At 40.4% G+C, this 24,776-nt stretch overlaps 1 protein-coding gene across 4 annotated transcripts; it reads left to right on the top strand.

Annotated features, from left to right (window-relative positions):
- The first annotated feature begins 851 nt into the window (after positions 1–851).
- LOC134636670 (cingulin) lies at positions 852–21,236 on the top strand. 4 transcript variants are annotated; one of them, XM_063486763.1, is made up of 22 exons: positions 852–1,042; positions 7,002–7,887; positions 7,998–8,095; positions 8,199–8,268; positions 8,364–8,447; positions 9,518–9,639; positions 9,827–9,938; positions 10,164–10,376; positions 11,851–11,999; positions 12,207–12,233; positions 14,340–14,460; positions 14,546–14,758; positions 14,919–15,140; positions 15,237–15,485; positions 15,625–15,795; positions 16,066–16,227; positions 16,523–16,696; positions 16,853–16,971; positions 17,705–17,813; positions 17,925–18,088; positions 19,493–19,654; positions 20,108–21,236. In XM_063486763.1, exons 2-21 carry the CDS (start codon positions 7,003–7,005, stop codon positions 19,626–19,628), a joined length of 3,600 nt encoding a protein of 1,199 aa, XP_063342833.1. In that variant the 5' UTR covers positions 852–1,042; position 7,002; the 3' UTR covers positions 19,629–19,654; positions 20,108–21,236. The 4 variants fall into 4 exon arrangements, with proteins under 4 accessions (XP_063342833.1, XP_063342835.1, XP_063342832.1 ...); XM_063486765.1 differs by having other exon boundaries at positions 8,025–8,095; positions 19,493–21,236; XM_063486762.1 differs by having other exon boundaries at positions 19,493–21,236.
- The last annotated feature ends 3,540 nt before the right edge of the window (positions 21,237–24,776 follow it).

Raw genomic sequence — 24,776 nt, 5'->3', positions numbered from 1 at the left:
TCAATTTCATTGTGTTATATAGTGTCAATTCTCAACAATAATTAACTCAATGTGATTTATATTTATATAAAGACTCAACAGTATTAGTAAGAAAAATCCCAAGAATCACATGACCCCTTATGAGCAAGCACTTGGTGACAGTGGGAAGGAAAAAATCACAATTTTGGTTGGAAGACACCAACCGATGCCATCTACAATCTTGTTGCTATGATAGCAAAGTGCTACAGCCCAGTGTAAGTTGAAAAACTATTTAACAAACATTTAAGAAAAAGTGTTTAACAAAATTTCGTGGGCTACACACTGAACTTACAGGATAGAAACAAATCAAAATGTGTCAGCCCTTTGCACTAATATCAATCTGATACAAATACCAGCGTTGGTATCGATACTATTAATACTAACTTAGTATAAAAGAAAAAGAAAGAAAGAAACTCTATAAATTATAATAAAAAATAGCAACTTAAACCTAAGCGACCATCTTCTGAACAGACATATTCTATGGGTGTGTTTTTCACACGCTATCTAGCAAACTGCCACCCTTGAGAACCAGCTGCGCCATCTACTGGTCAAGAGGAGAAATAAACGTTTTGAGGCACCTGCATCTATCAGTAGTCCTTGAAGAGTTTTGTTTATCTAGGTTACGCGGGTCATTATTTGGAAAAAAAAATACAAGTTCCATTTTCAGCAAAAAAGGTGAAAAAATGGTACAGAAACAAGGAATGAGTGGCATGGAGGTTTCACCAATTACAAACCTAGACAGTATCAATAGCCCCGCCCAAGCCAGCGAAACGGTCCAATCACAGCGCCGTACTTGGCGGGGCTGGGCGGAACGTTTACATCCCTGACAAAAAGGTAACAGGTTGCATTCCCAGCAGCAGCATAATGAACTTATTGCTGTGATAATTTCCGCAGGAGTTAGGTATTTCTGTTCACGTTTCCGTGTGGGCTTTAATGGATGTCAGTCAATATATCTGAATTATTATCGGCATACAAGAGGCGAGAGGATACGAGAGGAGCAGAAGATTAAGTTCAGAAAAAAGAGGTAAGTTCACGCTGGGTTTGGGACTGTCATAGCCAGACAGCTAAACCAGACAGGCGCCGCTCCTCGGACAGTTACTTTGACGCTTTGTGGGTTTCTGGTGCTGCCTAGCGGCACTTATTTTTGATTTATGGCAGTTATGTAATAGTTTATTTGGTAGTGTGTCACTGTGAGCCAGTGTAGCTGAGCAGCTAACGATGGTTCGAGAGAAACAGCGCTACCAGCTAACGTTATTCCAAGATAACTTTTGGATTTGCCCGTTAAGAGAGGGGAACTAAATGACAAATAAAACAGACTAATACGTCTCTTTAAGACAAATGTAAGAATAGCGAAGGTAGGCTTAATATCAGAGGTTTAACTTTTAAAACCATAAAGTTGTTTAGAAATGAGCCAGGTGTTTCTGTTTCTATGTACACCTGTGCGACCAGGCGATCTGTCATTGGAACAACGGTACAGGAGAAACGTTTTTAGCACATAGCTCAAAGGGATGAATGCAACTGTAGGGAAACCATTAAAGGATTGAACCCGGGTAAACAATGGATAAACATGCATTTAAAGTACACCTGCTTTGTTCTCTTCACAGCTCATGTGAAACTGATGACACGGGCAAGAAGGAACAGCAGATTATAGTTTTGAGGTGGGGAAACGCTCATGGATTGGGTCATGAATTTCACTAATTATAGCATTGAGCCTGCAAAGCTTCGGGTACAGTTTCAGAACTCGTAATGTGGTGGGAATGCCTCACATTGGACTAACAGATAAAGACCTGTGCCGTGTTACACGTACAAGCAGCTGATACACTCAAGTGTGCAGATAAAACGCCATAAAGTGAGTCTCCCACACTGACACACTTTCCGCCCCTGTATGTGTAAAGGACAGAGAGACCAGTGTCAGGAATTTGGAAAAGGGAGGGGTGTATTTATGTGCTCCTACTTTTGTGTCATTTTTTTGTACATTGTTATGCCAATGAACTCCTTTGGCCTGAGAAGAGGAATAAATGGGTGTTTGTTTGAGGGTGAAAGAGGATGAGGGCTTGGTGTTATGTCAAGAATGTAATGGAGAGGGAGTATACTCTGAGGACCGAGTACCTGACTGTCCTTTAAAAGCAGAAGAGAGAGTACAGCACTTGTATCTCTGTTGCTTACATGATCACATTTGTGATTTGCAGGACAGTCCTGTAAAACTTTATGATTCACTTGGAAGAAAAGGAGGATTAAATGTTTTTTACAGCATCCATATGCCAGCTTTATAGCATGCTGTAAACTAGCTCTCAAATAGTCCAACTAGCAAAGAGTTGATGACAGTTTGAATTGATTTGTTTTGTTTGGGGTTTTTTAAAGGCAAATATTTTCAGATGTGGTGTTTTGATTCTTCCTTGTTTAGTGTCCGGCTGTTTTCCATTGCTTTCAACCTCATTCAGCACACAGACGTTTACATTTTCATTCTTAAGACGTTTATACAATGCTTACCAAATTTATTAGACCCCCGCGCATTGTAGGGTTTATGCCACATCTGCCCTAAATTAACAGTATCGGTAACCAAAATCATTTTTATATTTCTGTTCTTTAAAAGTTTTTTTTAATCAAAATTCTGTTTTGGATGCAAAAAATCTTAATTATTGCTTTATTTTTTTATTTTATTTTTATTTTTTACAGAAGTAGTAAAGCACATTATTATTTTTCTGCTTAAGATGTCTAATTAGAAAAACCTTGTCTGCCAAGTCCGGTTTTGTGGCTTTATGAGGACAGAAGCTCCGCCCACTTGCTCTTCAAACCTTCTGTTTGCTTTTGGTAGCCAATAAAAAGAAAGTTTAAAGGGAGAGCAGCTAAATGAATTGTTTTGGGTGTTTATTAATTGAGGAGTCAAACCAAAGACCAGTATAGGTTAAACAAGGTTTGTTTTGAACTGTGACTCATGCAAAGCTGTTCTTGTACGAGAACAAGAGAAGACTGGCTTTACTTAAAAACATAGCACATGCTTACGTATTTGTAGTGCTTACGTTTTGGCATGAAGGGTTGTTTTTACACCCTAAGGATATGTTTTTGGCACATGTTGCCATCACCCTTGTCTGCCATCTCCAGCTGTGTCACTTTTGGGCCAGTCTAGAGATGATGCGATCACATTAGCCATGTGGATTCTGAGTCAGCAGAGGCATGTGATTTCACACGTTGCCGTTGTTTAATTTTTCTCCTCACCCATTCTGTTGTCCTAATTCGTTTTTTCTTTTCCTTTCCACCTTAGGTCTTAAAACGAAAGCAGCTTCAATTCAATTTACTTTTTTAGAATTGAGTTTGAGGCCACAGGCTCGTCAGCATAACTGCAGGGTAGCACGACTCTCATGAAATTACAAAAGCTCCAGATATAGCTGTGTAAGCAAAGCTGGTCTGTTATTAAAGTTGCAATGCTCATAGTTAAGATTCTGGATCTCCAGAGTGAACACTGTTTAGTCGCTTATTGGGTAATGGATTGCTTTCTGTATTTAAAAAAACAAATTCCTGTGTTTTACAGACCTGAAACAATCACCTTAGGTGTGACATGTTAGTTTCACATCACGAGTTTAAGATCAAAGGGGAGCTTGTTTGCCATCCTACTCTCAGTATAGAAAGCATGTTTATTTAGAGTGCTGTGGAGAAAAAACTTTGGAGTGAAGCCTAAAAGCAAAATTTAAGCATTAAAAATGACTTCTTTTAATCAGATGGACAGTGTGACAGAAGAGAAAGGGGCAGGAGCAGCAGGGGTAGTTATAGCATTCCAGAATTGCTGCCCTCATTTTCCGCCCCACATCAGCTGGACAATGGGATGAGTTCTCCTTCAACCTCGTCCCGCTGTCGGAGCTGGAAGTCCCTTCCTCCTCTGTGACAAATAAACAGATATTCTCAGACAGACATGTTTCTGCTTTACAGTTTGGTTTCTTTACATCAGTTTGGCTCACTTGTTGCTTTACGGGTCACGCCAGTTTAGATGAGTATGTCCCATTAAGTCAAAGATTATTAGTTAGTGCACTATCTTGCGTGTCTGTGCTGCAGTCGTCAGTGGACCACACTTTTGGTTGACCTTGGTTTACAAGAGTGGGCTGAAAACTTTATGCTCGGCTTCACAAACTTGTTGTGACACACGGCGCATCTTCTGTGGTTCCCAAAGGGTGAAAAAAATCGACCAGCTGCACACAGATACCTTCGAAGGTCATTCTCAGTGACGTCACTCTATTCATTGCTGGGCCAGTCATTACCTTCTTATCTTGCTCCGAAACTGTTTCATATATAAAACCCCTTTTCATAGTGACCACTCCTGCTTGCCTCACTTCTATCTCAGAGGAGCTTGGCTGGTTTGTCTTGTCATACAGATTAAAACGTTTGTATAGAAATTTTTAAAAAGTGTTGCAATAATTTATGGAAGTATGTGTCTGTGGAAATAGAGTTATCTATTCGATGGCTACTTTTGTAGCCAGTCCTTTGTAAGGACTGGAGGAGAGGGAGGGTTGTTTCGGAGGAACAGCTTGACTTTGGATTTTATCACACTCAGCACTGATAAGAGGAGAAAAGTGGAGTGTTTTTTTTTCTCTCTCTCTCTCTCACTTCACCCTCCCTCTCTGTTTCCCATCCCACTTTCTGTCTGTCACCTCCAAAGGCTGCAGACAGGAAATGGAAGGTGCAGAGCACAGAGGTTGGGGGGTAGTTTTGTAATAGTTTGGGAGAGAGTTGAATGAACCATCCTATTGTGCAGTCCTGGGGGATGGGGTTTACTGGGTGACCTAAAACAAGTTATTATCAGCCAGAGTAGTGATGAAAAAGGCTGGCAGTGACTAAGCTTAAACAAGTACAATGAATGGAAGCATTATTTTAGAAATCCTCATTTTGTGTATTCAGGAAGTATAAAAAGTTAGGATTAGGCAGTCAAGAAAAAGACGAATTGAGAAATTTCAGATATAGTTAATGAAAGCAGTAGTGACACTTGACTAGTTGCTGTAGTAGCTGTCTGTGTTCAAGGTGTCAAAGTTCAGTTGAGAGAATTAGCTTTAGATTTGGAAACTTCCAAAAGTTTCAGAAGGCTTAGTTGGTCCTCACAGGGGAAAGTGATATGTGGGTGTGTGCTCTCAGGTTAATGACTAATGGAGTCCACTGAGGTTAAAGTCCACACAAGCAGTAAAGAGCCAGAAAGCACCTATAAATCTCAGAACACGTATTTTAAAAGGAAGTCTGTGTCTCTTATTTTTTACTTTTCAGAATTACCTGTTAATTAAAGTCTACTGTTTATACATTTGTTTTCACAATTTGAGGAATTTTAAAGCTGACACTAATATTATACTTGACAAACAGCAAATAACTATTTATATGAAGATATGTTTTTAATAAGCAATCAGTCTTGTTATAGACCCATGAGATTTTATTTTTGACACTAAAAAATGGCCTTACAGTTTACAGTGAAAAATAATCTCATGTGTGCAGGTCAGGTGGATAAACGATGAGTCACAGTATCTTAATGACATCAAAGACTGATATTTACTCAAAGTTATTATCAGCTGATGTTTGAGGTGTGGCTCTCGCCATATATTTTTCAGTATTACTCATTTTCTATTTGAGGTGTGGGAACACTTACACACACATACCTCAGCTAAACCCTGCATGTAGAAATCTCTTTCTATTCTGGGATAAATCTGACACATGCACAAATTCCTGTAAGTTTTTCCCTCCCTGCTTCAATACTGTAATACAGCTGATAGAAGTAAGCATCTTATCAGCTCTGAGAGTAAAAGCTTGATGTGCAACATTGTTATGTAGTCATACTTTGGTAGAGTCACAGAATTTTATCTAGAGGTTGGCTGTAACAAAGCAGGTTGTCCATTATTGGTGGTCCAGAAGTCAATGTCCTCATGGAAAGCAAAGTACAAGGATCTTTGATAATTTCCCTTTTAAAAAAATATAAAACATTCATATAAGGTTTATATTGTTGTACCTGCACTTTTAAATCCTATAGATGAAATATAAAAACATACAAGAGAGAAACTGGCAAAAAAAAAACTGAGCCAAAAAAAATCAAATGAAACAAAAGATCTGTGTGTCATGAGGGGGTTTTACCTAAAATGTGATTTGAATGAATAAAATTTGGTGCAGACATTTAATATTGCAGGTAAAAACATTAATGGAAATACAACATATAGAAATCAAAATATCAGAAACAGAGTTTGCATGTTGAAAATCATGAACATTTTCATTCATAGCTTTAACTCTCTTAGGTTAGCTTTTTTGCAATGTCTTGAAGTAGTCTTTAAAAATAGTTCTCCAGGCTTCTTAACAGACATTCAAAGCTCTTTTGTTCTGTTCTCTGTTAAGATGATTCCACATTGCTTCAATAATGTTGAGGTCTAGGCTCTGGGAGGTCAATCCATAACTAATAGTGTTCCAATGTGGGGGGGTTTTCCATCCAGGTATGCTTTTACTACATTGGTAGTGTGTTTCAAGCTGAAAAATAAAGCTGCTGCCAGTCAGAGTAATTCTAGATGGTATTGCATGAAGCCTCATCAGTCTGATGAGGCTTTGGAAAGCAGTAGATGGATCAACTGAAGGGGTCAGATGCATCTTTTAGGTCCTGTATCAGGTCTTTGCTGACACATTTCTTCCTTTCTTAAGGACATGAATTTCAGATACTGTTCAGCTCCCCATGTTTTTTTTGGGGCTGCTGCTTGGCAGAAGAAAAGAAAATGTCAAGGACTTGAGTAAAAAAATAGTTGGTGCTCAAAGGCAAAATTTAAAAGACCTTCAGAAAGCCTGCAGCGCTATTGTTCAAGGCCATGTTAAGAAAACACAAGAATCTCTGGCTCACTGGAAGAAAAATATAAAGAAATGAGGGCGCGCTTAATACTTTGCACAGTACTGTAAATCTCAAACCAGAATTTATTTTTTTTAATTACAAAATATATCTAACAACTTCTTACTTCTTATTCTTCTTATTCTACTATTGCCAGTATGACCACACCATCTTCAGGTCAGACGACCCCGGTGGACTATGGTGTCCAGATCCGCTTCATCAATGACTATCAGAATGGTGGAGGCCATCCTGCACCCCAGCCCAAGACCAAGACTCAGACCACATCTAAATATGGTGTAGCAGTCAGAGTGCAGGGAATTGCTGGCCAACCATATGTGGTTCTGAAGGATGGACAAAAAGGAGATTCATATGGGGTTCAGCTCAAGACCGAGTACTCCTCTGGCTATAATAGCCTTCCTCGGAACAGAGGGAAGGCAGAGCCAGGAACAGAGGGAGGTTACATAGGAGGAGGAGAGCAGGGAGGGCTACTACGCCGGGCTCAGTCTCATGGGTCGCTTCTCGACAGGGATGGAGGGCTGAGTAACGAGGAGTATCAGTTATCTAGACCACCAGGAGATGGGAAGTCTGGTAGTTATGGGAATCTGGATGGAGGAATTGGAGTAAGGGGAGATAGAGAGCAGGGATGGCATGTCAGTGATAGAGAGAGGGGCACTGAAAGAAATATCTGGCACGGTTCTTATCAGGCAGGGCTTAACAGGTCACTGGGGTCAGTGAGGGACAGTCCCGAGCCCCCTCCTCAGCCAAATGAGCTATACTCTAACAAGAGACAGACGTCTGTCAACAAGCTAATAAACAGGTTTGATAGTGTTAATGCTGGAGGCCAGCAGAGAGGACTCCCCCCTGCCCAGCAACGTCCAGAAGCTACATCTCCTCTCACCACCGCCAATCCCTACACCTCACCCCCATCGTCAACTCACAGCAGCTTGAGGCGCAGCCAGGGCAATGTCACCAAAATTCCTGGACAGCCAGCGAATCAGTGGGCCTCACTGGAGCCACAACGACCAAATCTGACTGAGGCACAAGTAAGAATTGGTTTCATTTGTGGTTGCACAATAAAGTAGATTTTCAGTGAGCTTCGACCACCGTAAACCGTGCATTGTTGCAAGAGTAGTTTTCTGATCTATATCTTAAGGTGACCCCTGACCTTTTGCTGGACCAGGGTCAGAGTGCAGAGCTGAGCAGCGAGGAGGAGCAGGCCATGAAGACCATATACAACATCCTGAGACAAGGGTATGTGCTTCCATGTTATTAGCTTTGCTCGCATTCAGTTAATTAAATAAAATGGTAGAAAAAGCAAATAATTCGTCATTTGACCAGTTTCTCATTTTCACAGGAGTAGTGAAACCGATGTCATCGTGAGGCACAAAGTAAAGCTCATCTTCCAGAACATTCAGCACCTTAAGGTTTGCTTGTTTTGAAAGTGTCAAATTCTATAAGGAGTTTTTCTTTTGCTGTCCACTGAAGAGACCGTTTTCATCTATGTCCACTATGTTGACAGCCCAAACAAAGCATGAGGGAGGAGTGGATGAGTGAGAAAAGGAAGCTTGAGGAAAAGGTGGTTGCACTGCTGGAAGAAAGGAAGGTAAGTGGAGCAGAGAAAAAGAGAAGTAAGACAGAGATATTGATATCTATACCAATACTTTCATGTCTTTCTTGTAGTTTGTATTTTGTCCTATTTATTGTTTTTTGGTCTCACTGCGCTTCTCTTTGGTCTCTTTTTGGTCCCCTCACCCTCCAACCGATCGAGTTTTCTTTGTGTTAAAAGGGAGTTCTTTCTCCCAAACGTTGCTAAGTGCTTTATCATCTGATTGTTGGGGTAGTCCCAACAATCCTTTACAGTTCAATATAAATACCTTAAGCTGACTGTTTCAGTAAACTGGCACTGAGTAGATAAATTTACACTAAACTAAAACTTTAGCAGTGTTAAAGTGACACATTATGATAATATTAATGAATAGGACAAATTGAGCCATAATGTGAACTTTGAACCGTATCTGTGGTCACATTATCATCAGTTTCAGTGGAAACTGTGCACTAGATTTTAAGACGGTTCCTGTAGTTTCGGTGTCTTGTGGGACCTGACTAGTTTTTCTCAAATCAGCCTCCAGAAGGTGTTAACATTCAGAGTATCCTACCAGAGTAACTCGTTTCTGATTACACGGATCACATCTAGTGCTTCACATAAACACTCAAGCCACTCTTCTTGGAATGAGAGCAACTATTCCACCAACCAAATCGACTCAGAAACTGTCCTCAGAGTTTTTGTGCCTTTTTAACAAATCTTACCAGGAGGACTGGGGTGTTCCTTAGCTTGGAGTGTGCTTCAGATTAATCCTCAGATTAATCCCTTAAGCTCTCTGGTCGGGTCAGGAGCGCACACACACACACACACACACACACACACACACACACACACACACACACACACACACAATAATCTAAATAATTAGCCATTATATGTTGTCTTAAGGAAGCTGGGCAAGTCTTAATCTCTAATAGCTCTTTATAACTTAAATCTCTTACGCATATTGATTGGTGCACAAATGCAACCCTGCTTCAACATTTCCTTAAAAGCCCATTGTTTATGCCAGCAGAGCAGACGGTGTTATGTTTCACTGCCCTCATTTATTCATCATGTCTGTCTGTGTGTAGGACTCTGTTAGCAATTCTGATCCTGCTCTGAAAGCAGAGCTGGAGAGTTGTCTGGATGAAAATCTGCAACTCCAGGAGATGCTGGACCGGAAGAAAAATGAATTAAACGAAACACAATCGGAGTAAGAACATAATAGCATGCACACACGCAAACACATTTACAAGGGAAAGCAGCAAGGGGCATGGTACTGCTACATGCAAGACAGTTGGATGACACAAGCAGCTACTGTAGCTTATTCACAAAACAAATGTGCCGGTGATATTCAAAGAATCCCTCACAGGCATGTTTTTATTCTCATTTCCTTGAAGGTTGACTCAGTTGCGTATGGATCGAGAAAACGCTGAGAAGCGGGTCAGAGATATGGAGGACCAGATGGCTGAGTTTCAAGATGAGCTGAGAAGAGAGAGCAGCAACAAGACGGTATCTCAGACATTTGGCCTCTCACACACAGACACAAATACTGATGCACCGGGATAGTTTATCTCACCCCACTTTTTAAATAAACTGCTGTGTAGTTTCTATTTTTTTACACTCTTTTGAAAAATACTTTACTCTGAAACAGGAAGTTGATGTTCATTTAAGACATTTTTATGAGCGAGTGGTCAGAGTTATCACATTAATGCTGTATTTCCCTTCCATGTGCAGGATCTGGTTTCTTGTCAGGCGCAGTTGATGGAAGTTTTGCAACTTAAAAAGAAGCTGGAGGAGACACTACGACAGAGAGAGAGGGAGCTTACAGCTTTGAAGGGCGCTCTGAAGGAAGAGGTGGCATCACATGACAAAGAGATTGAGGCGCTGCGAGAGCAGTACAGTGCGGATATGGACAAGCTCCGCAGCAGCATGGAGCAGGTGTCTCAGGTGTGCACTCACAGTATCAAACTGAGCATCACTTACAGTTGGCATGTAGAAAGATGGATGAATACTTTATTAATCCAGGAAACTCTATTCTGTCGTCATTATCCTGCCACGCTAATGCAGCGGGATAAAGAATAAAAGTTATGTAGGTACAAAACATTTTATATGTACAACCATGTTAAAAATAAAGAAGAAAAATAAGTTAAAAAACTGAAATTGGTCAAACAGCCTGTAATTCTTAAGAAACAGCAGCAAGGTTGTCTTCTTATTTCAACTGCTTGGTTTAGGGGTCACCACATCAGATCATCTGCCTCCTTTTCTATCACACCAACCTTCCGCATGTCCTCCTTCACTACATCCATGAACCTTTTCTGTGGTCTTCTCTTCCTCCTCCTACCTGGTAGCTCCATCTTCAGCATCCTTTGTACCACTATATCCTCTGCACATATGCAAACCATCTCAGCGTAGCCTCTCTTTGTCTCAAAACTGCTTGACCCGAGCACTTCCATTAATGTACTCATTTCTAATTTTGTCCATTCTGGTCACTCCTAATGAAAATCTCAGTGTCAGTGCCACAGTCTCCAAACCATACATTATAACAGGTCTCACTATCTTGTAAACATTTCCTTTCACTCTCACTGCTATCCACTCCACCTTTCCAGCCCTCTTTTTCCTCTCTTGTGCACTGTCTGCTGCTTTGACCCCAGGTATTTAAACTCGTCTGCCTTCACTATATTTACTCCTCGCATATTCACCTTACTCTTTCTCATTCACACACATGTACTCTGTCTTGCTTCCGCGAGCCTTCATTCCTCTTCTCTCCAGAGCATACCTCCACCTGCTCGCTATTCTTACTACAGATCAGTGTCGACTGCAAACATCACAGTCCACAGGGATTTCTGGCTGACCTCTTCTGTTAACCTGTCCCCATCACAAACAAGAATGGGCTCAATGCTGATCCCTGATGTAAACCCATCTGTCACTCCAGCCGTTCACCACTCACCACTGTCTCGCTGGCCTCATACATGTCCTGCGCAAGTGTCACATACTTCTCTGCTACTCCTGACTCTTTGCAACTATCACATGCTCGCTCTCGATCCATAAGACACAGCACAGCTCCTTCCGACCTTCTCTATGCTTCTTCATCAACACTTCGAAAGCAAACATCACATCTGTAGAGCTCTTTCTCAGTATGAAGCCATACTGCTGCTTCTTTATATTTCTAAAACAAGTTGAAGGATTTTAAAACTGAAAATGGTTCATACAACAGAAAATGATTTAATTTCAATAGCCTTTCCAAGGACTGAGATGAAAGCTTTTCTGTGACACAAAAGTGTTTGTGAAAGTGCAGCATTTGTTGACTTTTACTTGAATATTTGAAAGGAGAAGCCGTTCAAATGCAAAAAGAGTGATTTAACACAGGCTACGAAAGAGAAATGACACAACAGGTTATCAGTTTTTCTGTCTCCTACTTAAGTCTCATGCAGGGATTGAAGCAGAGCGCTTGCGTGTAAATGCGTCAGTTCGCTCCCTGCAGCAGCAGCTGGAGGACTGTCGAGATGAGAGCAGCCACTGGATGGAGCAGTTTCATTCAACCAGAGACGAACTTCGAACAACTAAACAAGAGTGAGTCTTAATACATTCTGATGTAACAGTCGTATCATTCGCAGTGTTTAGTCATCATTGCTGACCTGACTTTGACATTTCCAGTGTTCACGTGGACATGGATTTTTGTCATCATCTTGTCATGTTTTCCTTTGCACTCTCTTTACTAATGTTTCCATTCTTTCTCTCTCATTCTACCTGGTAAATGTTTCTCACCCTCTCTGTCAGAGAGCCACCCAGCCACCCTGAAACACAGTGAGAGTCGCAAACTAAACAGTGTTTGTGTTTAGCTTTACTGGGCTGTAGATGTGCTGAACTGTGCTAACAACTGTCTATAGTGTCAAGGCCATTCGCTCTCAATAAATGTATTTCATGATTTTTTTTTTTTTTTTTTTTTTTTTTTTTAGCCCAAATCCAAGTGTGTGTGTGTGTGTGTGTGTGTGTGTGTGTGTGTGTGTGTGTGTGTGTGTCTAAAACCAACAATCAAATATGGATCATATTTGTTCTAGTTCTACTTTTAATGTAGTCACAATTTGAACCTTAAAAAATTCTATTTTCCTGTTCTTCGTTGTGTTGATATAGTGGGCTGAGTTACTGTAAAACAGTATCTAAGCATAAACCTTTAAACGGACAGTTAACTCCAAAATCAAATTTACATCTTTTGCCCGTGTCCAGATACACCTTGCTAATAACAAATTAGAACTTTTGAATCCTTTGTAGCACAGATTGATCAAAGCGCTGAAACATTCCTCAGACATTTTGGTCCATGTCGACATGATAGCATCACACAGTAGCTGCAGATTTGTCAGCTGTCGATCCGTGATGTGAATCTCATGTTCTCCACATTCCAAAGGTGCTCTGTTGAATTGAGCTCTTCTAACAGTGGAGGCCACACTATTACACCAGCAACCTAAGCCTTTGATACAAGGCAAGCTGGATCCATGTTTTTCGTGTTGGACCCCAACATTTGAATGTCACAGCAGAAATCGACACTTCTCAGACCAGGCATCCTCTTCTGTTGTCCATTTTTAGTGAGCCAGTGTGAATTTTAGCTTCAGTTTTCTGTTCTTAGCTGGCAGCAGAGGCACCAGGTGTGGTCTTTATACAATAGCCCGTCTACTTTAAGGATCAATATTTTGTGTGTTAGAGGCTCATCTCAGTTGTAATACGAGATTATCTGAGTTACTGCCCCCTTCCCACCAACCTAAGGAATTCTGGCTATTCTCCTCTAACCGCTGGCATCAGCAGGGCATTTTCCCCAGAGAACAGCCGTTCACTGGATATTTTCTCTTTTTTAGACCATTCTCTGTAAACCATAGAGACACAGAGTGCGGAAAATCCTAATAGATCAGCAGTTTGTGAAATACTCAGACCAGTCCATTAGGCACGAATAACCATGCTACATTCAAAGTAACTTAAATCATCTTTCTTCCCCGTTCTGATGCTGTTTCACCTTCAGTTTTGACCATGTCTAAAGCTGTGAGCCTAAATGCATTGAGTTGCAGCCATGTGATTGGATATTTGTGTTAATGAGTAGTTAAACGGGTGTACCTAGTAAAATAATAATAGAGTATATATCCATCTATTTTATTTGCTAATGTCTATGGAGAAATCATAACCATAAAACTTTTTTTTTTAAACTCAGTCAGCAGTTTAATCTAAGAACTGGGGCGATCCTGGCTCAAGAGTTGGCAGTTCGTCTTGTAATCGGAAGGTTGCCAGTTCGAGCCCCGGCTCGGACAGTCTCGGTCGTTGTGTCCTTGGGCAAGACACTTCACCTACCGCCTACTGGTGTTGGCCAGAGGGGCCGATGGCGCGATATGGCAGCCTCGCTTCTGTCAGTCTGCCCCAGGGCAGCTGTGGCTACAACTGTAGCTTGCCTCCACCAGTGTGTGAATGTGAGAGTGAATTAATAGTGGAATTGTAAAGTGCTTTGAGGGTCTCGAAAAGCGCTATATAAATGCAATCCATAATAACTCTTTTCACGTGCACAATCTGTATTTAAAAAAAACAACAAAAAAAAGCACTTCAGAGGAAAAATGTGTAAATTAGATTTTGGCATAAACTGTCCATTTTAAGATGCTGAAGAGTGGTGTGGATGGCCTTATTTGTGTGTGTTTAGCAAAAAATATAATGTAGACTTTTTTTTCTCGTGAATTTATTTGACTGCAATGTGGTAGCTGGAAATCAATTTATTTTGTCACTTAAAGATAATCTTTTAGCTCCATGAAAACACCAAAGCAAATTCTGATATATCAGAATGATTAACGAATATAATCAAACTGCTCTTGATCAAAACATTATTTAAAACAATTTTATGGATTGATTGGTTAAAATCAGATGCACGTGCACATTTCTTAGACTCCTGCAAACCCGTCTGGAGAAGGAGGAATTTGAGGAAGAACTAAAGGAACTCCAAGACAAAATGACTTCCATGAAACAACAGACACCAGACCCCAGCCACACACAAACCCTCAGCCAGGTGCAGTAGACAAACGCTATACTTCATCTGATCATGGAGGCATTGCTGAATGATCTGTTTAACAAGATGTTACATTTTTGTTTAGGAGCTCCAGCAGTGCAAAGCTGATTTGCAGAAGGGCAAGTCTGAGGTAGAGAAAATGAGGGTGGAGTTTGACAAGAAGGTCATGGAGGTCATCTCCTTGAAAAAATCTCACCAGAACCAAGAGGCTGAACTGAAGTATGAGATTGACAGGTTGAAGGGCCAGTTACAGAAGGCCAAAGAGGACTTTGCTAAAGCACAAGAGAAAAATAAACGGGTAGGTTTAATCTTCCAGCAAAAAAATAATAATTTAAACTCCTGTTTTAATCATAAAAACTAGCTGGCTTGGTCGACACATTTCTCTGAATGTGGTAGTTTTGGTATTAAAATCATCTGTTTAAATGACTCTGGTTTATCTTTTGTCTTCCTGCCTATAGCTGCCAGACCCAGCAACCATCTCAGAGCTAGAGCAGAAGCTTAATGAGGCCCAGGGTGAAGTTGCCCAGCTCAAAAAGAAGCTCTCATTGACTGAAGAGGAACTAGACACCAGTAAGACACAGCTAAGCAGAGCTCACCTGGACATTAACTCGCTCCAAGATGCCAAGCAGGAGCAGGAGGAGGCGACTGCTCGTCTAAAAGAGAAAATCTCAAGATTAGAGGTAAGGTTGCATCCCTTATAGCACCATCCAGCTTAGTGATGCCTGGGAAACTGTTCACATTCAGGCTTATTTGGATGTCCTCTGTGGTTTCCTCAGGCTCAGCTCCAAAGCAATGCTACAGAGAGCTCAGAGGCAGAGCTTGCACTCCACACTGAGGTTAGAGGCCTGAGATCTGAGCTCGATGAGGCTAAGAGGAAAGCCTCCAGACTGAGCCAGGAGCACCGTGAACTCAGCCAGCGTTCGGAGGATACAGAAAAGGACAAGGAGGCCCTCAAACAGACCATCAGCCAGCTTGAGGACACTAAACGACAGCAGGAGAGAGCTCTAGAGAAACTCAACAAAGACGTAAGAAGGATGGATCATTTTTATACCTGTGCAAATGAAAAAAGTCTATATCTTGTCCTCTCTGCTCATTGGAGGATACACAGCACAAAACATTCATTCTGTTTTTGTTTTGTCCTGTCTGCCCCCGTCCTTCTGTCAGTATGACTCTCTAAACGTGTCCTTAAGAGAAGAAACGCAGGCTCTCAGGGTTCAACTGGAAGAACAGAAAGAGCGAGCACGCAAGGAAGTGCAGGAGGTGCAGCGTCACGAAAACGATGCTCACTCTGAGCTGGAAAAAAGCCAGATGAATATAAGGAAACTGGAGGAAGAGGTGTGTGCCTGTGGTTTAAGGACTTGTGTTTTTAACCTTTTGACTGATTTTCTTTCTTTTCTTTTTTTTTTTTCATTGTATTCATGTATAGACAGGTAACAAAGTGGGGAAAAAAGCCCTGCATGGTGTAAAATGATCCTTCATTTCAAAGGGAATCAATCCAAACTGTGACGGCACTATATCCTGTCTGAATAATAATCAAGGGTTTAATTTGACTTCCTCTAGCACATGTATGACATTTCTAAAAAAAAATCTGATCGCTCTAACTAGATATCACGGCAGAAGAAGGAACTGCTTCTTGCATGTGAGGAGAGAGACAACCACCAGCTGGATAAAGAGCTGCTCGCCAACAGGCTGCGCCACCTGGAGGGAGAGCTGGAGGCCAGCAAAAACAGCCACAATGAGAAAACCCGAGAGATTCGCATCCTGGAGGTAAGCGGCTCATCTGCTCCTCTCCTGGTTTGGGAGAATGAATCATTTGGGAGTGTAACCCATGGATACTGTGCTCACAGCTTTTAATAGTTGTGCTCTGCATGCACTGATTCTGTGACAGTCTGCACATCTATTACATTTATACATCAAGGGTAGCATAGCTATCAAAATATGATAAATGCTGATTATTTTAATAAACACAAGTAGTGTGATTTTATTTATTAGTTTGTGTTTTTTTTCCAGCAGTGTCTCCTCTGAGCAGCTTATTAAACTCATCTCTTCTTGTTTCTATCAGGACAAACTAAAGCGTTTGGAGTTGGAGGTGGAGGAGGAGAGAAGCAGTGTGGATATGCTGACTGATCGTGTGGCTCGCAGCAGAGACCAGATCGATCAGCTCCGCTCTGAGCTCATGCAGGAGAGATCCTCGAAGCAGGACCTGGAGCTGGACAAGAATGCAATGGAGAGACATGTATGTGCACATGCACTAAATTTGTGTTTGCGAAGTTAACCAAAGTATTGTTTAACTCTCATGTATTATCGATTTAATTATAAATAAAGCCTTTGGGTTTACATCCAACATGTCTATACTTTTTAACGTCATATTTGCTCATGTCTGTCCCTGCAGCTGAAGGAGCTAAGGAGTCGTGTGGTTGACATGGAGGGTCAGTCGCGTTCCTCTGTAGGAGTCTCCCAGCTGGAAAGCAAAATCCAGGAGCTGGAAGACCGTCTGCGGAGCGAAGAGAGGTGCAGTGAAAACAGCAGACTACTGCACTCATGTTGCTCTATATAGTGGAACTATCTATTTATTTATTGCTGTGTTTGAGAACGTTTTTGTAAAGGATCTAGATTTGTGTATAGAAATGTAAAGAATGAGTCTGACATTCCTCTTACTCACAAAAGTGATTATTATGCATTGTTGTTAGTGAGCCACCAGAGCACTGGTGACTTTTATGCTTAATGTGCCTCAGCATTCAGCGACCCTGCTCTATAATTTTATGTAGTCTGCCACTTCATTCCTGTGGTTCCTAGATGCTTCTACTTTGCAGAAATGTGAAATGAAATGTCACAGACCATTACAGTACCACACTCAGTTTCAGTGAGCTCATCTGAACAACTCATTTTTTCACAAATGTTTGTAAAGGCAGACTGTATGGTTCGGTGCTTGAAATTACACCTGTGACCGAGAACATCTGATTTAAACGATTAGGAGATGTGGCTTTTGTCCAAATAGAGTATGCTACTGTTTTGTTCCAGATGGCATCACAGGTATTATTTGATGATGATCATGAGTTGTTGTTCAGGACAATCCTAAAATCTAGTAAATTAAACGTTTCATTAAATTGGTTTTCTAGGTCGTACTCGTTTTTCTGTCAAGTGATTGAGTCACTGTTTCTAGTTGTAACATGTAACAGCAGTGAGTTGGTAAGCGGTTTTGCTCAGTAGCTGAGAATTCTTGCTTTCTTTTTCTGACTTCAAGAGAGAAGAACGCTGTGTTGGCAACACAACGTCGTTTGGAGAGGAAGCTAAAAGACCTCAATATGACACTGGATGAGGAAAAACAAGCACACACTGAACAGAGAGACCAGGTATAAATATTTACCATGTGCTGAATGTAAATACAGAAATCCACTCACAGAAAGTGGAAAAGTTGAAACACATACTGGCAAACCATGCTTAAATGTCAACTGGTGTTGCAGCTTGCTCTGAGAGTGAAGGCTCTGAAGAGGCAGGTGGATGAAGGAGAGACAGAGCTGGAAAGGTTGGATGGAATGAGAAGAAAAGCTCAGAGAGACCTGGAGGAACAGATGGAGCTGAAAGAGGCCCTGCAGACCAGAGTCACAGCACTGGAGACTGAGCTTAAGTAGGCGCTTCCTTTTCCTGTCCCATTCTTTTTGTTTCTCTTCCAATTTGTTACTCAATGTGAGCTTCTGGTAACGATTATGCAAGGCTCTTCTTGGCAGCCAGATTATCACAGCAGTGTGTGTGTGTGTGTGTGTGTGTGTGCATGTGTGATTAAGTGAGAGAGACACCATCTCCTCCTACTTGCGTCACAGAATGAAAAAAACTGCATTCACATGATGTAATAATCAGTGAACCCACATTGTTTAGGTGTGACACATTGATACAGACACATGGTAAAGATTCACACAGCCTCCCTGAGGTGCAGCATTACACAGTCTGATGTGTGTAAAACATTCCAGCAATCACCCACATGTGGATCGGCGATTTCATTAAACTAAAACGGTACATTACTCATGTACCACAGGGGAAATTAAATTACAAACATCCTCTAACGAGTTCCAATGAATTGCATGTAGTTCTTCGGTTTTACCAGCAGAGGGCGGGGTATCACAACCACTTAAAGGATGATCAGACTCGTGCTCAGAAGTTGACGTACACTCATCATGGACATGGACATTTTGGGCTTTTAAAGATTTCTTTGAATTGTTCTTTTTTTCAATGGTGGATTGATTGTACAGCAAGCATCTTCAATGACTATTAAAAAACAAGAATTAGGTTTAAATTAACTTTGGGATTTTCTCCACATAGGGTCAAATTTATACATACACTCACTCAAATATTTTAATACATGATGCTGAACGTTATAAAATGTGGCAGGGCCAAGGCCTATTAACATTCATTAGTGATCATGGTTAACTACAGTTGACAGTTTCTTTTTGCTGGCATAAAAAGGAGAATTATGGATTCAGAAGGTCTCTTGGAGCCATTTCTAAACAACTGCAGATTCCAAGGTCATGATTTCAACCAATCATAATGTAAGCACAAGTTATTCAGCTCTGTCACCAGTTTTCCAAGAAGACCCAAACGGTTAACCTCAGATGACACAAAGATTTTGTTATTTAACCACAATGACATGAAGTATGTTTGGATGATTAAAGGTGAAGCTTTCAAACTTAAGAACACTGTACAAGCTGTCAAGCATGTAAACACCTAGATGGTTTAAACTTGGACACAGTTGTTTGTTTTAACAGGACAGCGATCCCAAACCTAAATCAAAATTGGTTTTTGAAATGGATAAAAAAAGACAAACATTAAGCTTCTGGAATGGCATTCCCAAAACCCCGACCTCAACCGTATCGAAAAATTTTTACACTATGCCTAAAGGCTTTGTGGCTTCCTGATGAGTGTATGTAAACTTCCTGCCATGACTGTAGCTGTGTAGACAGGTTTGATAAGGGAAAAAAGACTGACAGCAGCTGATTTTGTGAATGTAGTTACTGATAGTGATTATTATGTCTCACAGGAGGAAAACTCAGGCAGCAATACGCCCAGCTTTGGATTCGTCAGCTCTCAGCTCAGACGATGACGACAGTCTTTACGATTCCTCCACCATCACCTCCATCCTCACAGAGAGCAACCTTCAGACCAGCTCCTGTTAAAGCGACGCTTTGGGAGCAGATCGAAGGTGGGAAAATAAAACTCTGCCAAGACGAATATGGAGGAGAGTGTGCAGTTTATAGGCTTGGAGTAAAGCCAAAAGGCACTACAGACAATGAGGCAGGGGAACCTGGGGAGGTAATGACATATTGTGGGTTAACAGGAGATTTTTTTTTTTTTTTGCATACCAGTATGAATTGAAGGAAACAAAACATCCTCAACATTTGAGGGAATTTCCTTCAGCATACAATATACACACGTGTCCTCCAGGGTACAGTTGAAATGCCTCCACTTGATGCACATTGTACACCAGCAGACATTGGGGACTAGTCAAGAACCTCCAGCATACAAAAACGTATCACTAACAAAGTCAGTATGTTAACTGCATGAGAAGAAATACAATCTGAAACAAAACAAGCAGGTTATGATTTGCATTTTTTTTTTGTTTGTTTTTGGTACATGTTCATCATGCCTTTTTCAGGGATGAAGCCTCTGGTCAAGCACTTAAAGCTGATCGTCTTGCCTTGAGAGAATCCTCATCATTTCCTTATTTACATGTTGGACTTTTTTCCTCTACTGTTGTTCTACACAATGCAAAGAAATGACGTAGATTTACTAACAAACGTGGATCAAATGTTGACACTGCGAGCATTAATTGTAGAAAAAATCTTACATTTTCTGAAAGTTAAATTACTAACACAACCTTATGTGGATTGCACATCGTTGTTTCTGAATTAAAAAGTGATTTTTTTTCACTGAAAACAAAAATATTTAGTTTTTGTTTATATTTTTAGCTATGTAATATGTTCGATACATTTGAGACATGTTTACTCCACTGTCCAGAATTCAATGTCAAATAATACACAGGGATGCTGAATTGTACAATTATAACAAAATTGGCATCTTATATTTATTGTTTTGGGGAGAGACACAAATTCTGTTTGTGGTGTGATGGGAGAAATGGGAAGAATGTGTGAAAGTTCAGCTTAGACTTACCTGGTGAGTCTTTTCTGCATCTGAAGAAGATTCCTGGTTTTCCAGGATTTCCAGTGTTTTGGTTTTGTGGTCCATCCAGACAGGAAACCGTCTTTTCACTTAACAACTGTCCTTTGTTAGAATATGAAATGAAAAAGCGTTTTCACTTTTAGAGCAAAAATAGTGGCCAAAATTTTCAATTAGTCAGAAATTTAAAGCTGCGCCGCTCCTATGCATTCCCTTACATCAAACCAGTGAAACTTATGCTGTATCTACTTTGTATGTAATTATAATGCCTTGAAGTTGTTAAAGAATCATCTGTAATTCACTTGACAATGAGTTTTGTAAAGTGTATTTAACATTTGTAGATTTTTTTTTTTTAATTTTTAATTTTGTAAACATTTTGAAAAATCAGTTGAAGTTAAAATCACTTTTTTCCGTAGTGTAAAACTGTTTTCAGAGAAACTGGAAAATGGTAATGAATATGATTTATTAAATGCAGATGAAGATGTTGAATTAAAAGATGCTGGTACGCTGTCATTGTTGGCTAGGAACATTTCAAGCTGTCTGTAATTAAGTTTGTTTGTTTTGTTTTTTTTGTATTGCAATAATTAAGCAACATTAAATCTATTAATTTAAATAAGATGTGTTTTACTTGATCGCTTCTAATGAGCTGATTTTCCTGTGCGGTTTGTTTTTGCACATTTCAGACTAGACAGCTTCCTTTTGGGTATACCATTGCAGTAGCATTAACTATGCTATTTATTATTTGTCAGATTTCTCCCTGTTATTATTATTCTGCCTAAAATGGTCTTATAGCTTTAAGAAAACCTGCACAAAAATTTACATCAGAACATGCACTTGATTGGGAGTAACATATGACTTGTGGTACGAGGGAGAGTTTCCCAAAGTGCACAAACCCAGAGCCCTACTATACAGTGAAAAATCTTTTAGATATGACTTGTAGTTTTTACTTGATATAATTTTGTACCCTAGCCTGCCTCCCTTTCTGTGTGTCTCTCATTGACTGAGACAGCAGGGTCCATATTGTCATGATGGCATCATAGTGTTGCTGCACAGCCATGAAGAGATTCTCCCGTTCCACCACATCCTAAAGGCACTCTGTTGGTTTGGATTGAGATCTGGTGACAGTGGATGCTATTTGAATACAGTGAACTCACTGTCATGTTCAAGAAAACAGTTTGAAATGATTTGAGTTTTGTGACATGATACGTTATCCTGCTGGAAGCAGCCATCAGAAGAGCACAGTGTGGTCATAAAAGTACGTACATGATGAAGAACAATATTCAGATGGGCTCTAAACGATGCTACGTTGGTACCAAGCGCTCAAAGTGTTCCAAGAAAATATCCCCCACACCATTACACCAGCAGCAACCTAAACTGTTGATACAAGGAAGGAATTTGTAACCGTAGACATTAGCCTAAGGAGCTTGGAAAGCAAAGCAACTGGACTACTTTTTAAGTTTCTTGAAAATAACTTAAAGATGTCAAGTCGCTTTTCTTTCCAAGCTCCTTACATTACCATGACCTGGATGACAGAACCATCACAGACACCTAGACATTAACCCTCAGCTGCCACATATAACACAAAAATCTACAAACTAACATTTAGCAGTTCTAATCTAAACCTGTTTGTTTGATAAATGCTGTCGGCCACCGTTCCTGTCTCTGTGCCTGTATATTATCATTTCCAAAGATACAATATCGCAAAGATTGCTCATGTTTGTTTTGGCAGCAGCACCAAGCTTCTCAGGAATTAAAGGTGTTCAAAGGAGTTCCACTGAAGTCTGTTTCCTATTACTATTTGATAAGCGCGTATTTGGATCTGGCTATGATTTCTAAGCGGTTTTATTCCAGTCTGCTTCCAGCTCTTTTTGAGGAATGTTTTTTTTGTTTGTTTGTTTGTTTGTTTGTTTTTAATAGACGTGTTGCCAGTGTGCACAGAAAACCACAGGTGTAATTAATAACGCTGATAACACAGTTTCTGTTTATTTCAGTTTACCTGCCCCAAGGCTCTAACACAGTGGCATGACTTACACTTCATTCATAAATGTTTTAACATAGCTGTACTTTTATTCTGTGGTAAAAAGTCTTCTGTGGCTGTCTTTTTTTTTCATCACACAGGTTCAAGTGTACTGAGTCCTTAAATGCCCGTCTTTTCTTTAAGTGAGTGAAGTAGCCTATACATCCTGCATGAACACTTGAGAGAATGACAGCAGATTCACAAAGATTTTAGCTTGGCACTTTGTAGATTAAATAACAAACAGAACAACATCCATCTTCTGCCACTTATCCAATTCAGAGTTGTCAGGAGGCTGGAGTCTGTCCAGGCTGTCATGGGGCGAGATCCAAGGTACACCCCTGATGTTCTGCTCTGTGGCAGAATAGAACAACAAGCTATAAATTGTTTTAAAACTGCACATTTAGCTTGTTGTAGAGGCCACAAATGAGTGTTGTTTTGACTCCGGGTGTCTCCTGTTGCATAACTGTTTTTGCTCATCACGCCTGTGATATCCATCAAGCAGAGCAGAATCAACCACAGCTGCTGTGCTGATAAAAGATTTTATCAACACAGGCACACATCCATGTGATTACAGGGGTCAGTCAAATCTGGATGAATATTTTTCTTTTTCCTTTTCTTTCTTTCTTTTTTTTGTCTGTTAGATTTCAGCTTTCTGACTCAGCTCATACATTCTCCAACACCCCAGAACAAATGCTGACATGCTGGCGCGTTGATGAGGCCAGTTGAAGAACAAACGATGAGGCAACAAGCAAACAAGACTTAGTAACATTAAACTGGAAGACACTTTTCTCAGTTAAATCCGACATTTCACAAAGAGACATCAAAAGAAGAGCAGAAATCAACCGTGTGTTGGGCTCCCGCGCTCTCAGTACACTGTTATCATCATGTTTTTACATTTCTGGAACAAAAATGACAATAATGCTCTAAGCCAAATCTGCCTCTAACTTTGTTTATTGTGTGTCTGAAATCATATTTTTTATTTTTTTAAAGAAACAGTTGCACGATTATTAGCATCATTATAATTAACTGGTAGGCTCACTGCTGAAAGTGGACATTCACACAGCAGAGAGCGTGAAAATCCCGAAACCAACCTGTGCAACACCCTGACAGACTTAAGACGAATTAAAAATGTCTGTTTGTCGAAGCTCTAACTGTGTAAATAGGATTAGGGCGTGCAATGCAGGTTACTACAAATAGGCCAGTGTGTTTGAGCTGGCACCGCGATACTCCCAGTGATGCCCAGTGATGGATGGTTTGTTGGTGTCAGAAGCACCACTGGGTGAAGCGTTCCAGGAATGTACGGAGTCCATGTGAAAACAAGTTCAAGGAAGCTTCTACAGAAGTGCAAATGAGTGAAATAATGAAAGGAGACAATCAGCAAACTCTCCTCACTGTACTGGGAACAAATCTGTGGCTTTTGCTCTTTAAGACACAACATTTTATGACTTTAGGGGTTTGTTTTTGCTGCTTTTTTAAAAAAAGATATCAAAGTCAGCACCCTGGAGGGAACACTTCACCAACTCCCTGGGTTATTTATGTGTTTACATCCTTATTGGCACACACAGACAGACTTTAAGTCTTGCTGATTTTTTTTTAACAAAGTCATTTTACCTCCCATGGAGCTATTGTGCGATTGATCTACAAAAGAGGTAAAATGCGCCTTTCCTTTCCTTCTCACTGGGAGTTGAACTTTAAAATATTTTCTTGGAACAAACTTATTGGCATGAAGTCACACCTTTAATGTTTGTACAATACCTGTTTTGCTAGACTAGAGCATACTTTCCATGGGTGGGATTGGGTTTCCATATGATTCCTGTTTTCCAGGACACAGCATTAAACCTGAGAGCTGATTTGCCAAAGAGCTGGGTGTGTTGGCTATAGAAATCGTGGTGTGTTTGTTGTTACGTATGGCTCCTGTTGTTGAGAAAGAATGCAGCCATGCCGAAGGTGTAAAAATATTTCTGTCTGCCTTCAGGGGTTTCACATGTAGATGCACAATAAAAACACAACCAGTGAAATTACCACACACGGTGACTAATGTTTTCAGTTGTTCTGTTGTAATTACAGTGCACGATTAATAAAAAGATAAGGAGTGGAGCAAAGACTGTCATCATGCAGTGCTTTAAAAATA

Source organism: Pelmatolapia mariae, linkage group LG10_11 (genome assembly GCF_036321145.2).
Source record: "Pelmatolapia mariae isolate MD_Pm_ZW linkage group LG10_11, Pm_UMD_F_2, whole genome shotgun sequence".
Classification (NCBI taxonomy): domain Eukaryota; kingdom Metazoa; phylum Chordata; class Actinopteri; order Cichliformes; family Cichlidae; genus Pelmatolapia; species Pelmatolapia mariae.
Note: the sequence above shows the minus strand (reverse complement) of the source record. Positions and strands in the feature narration are given on the sequence as shown.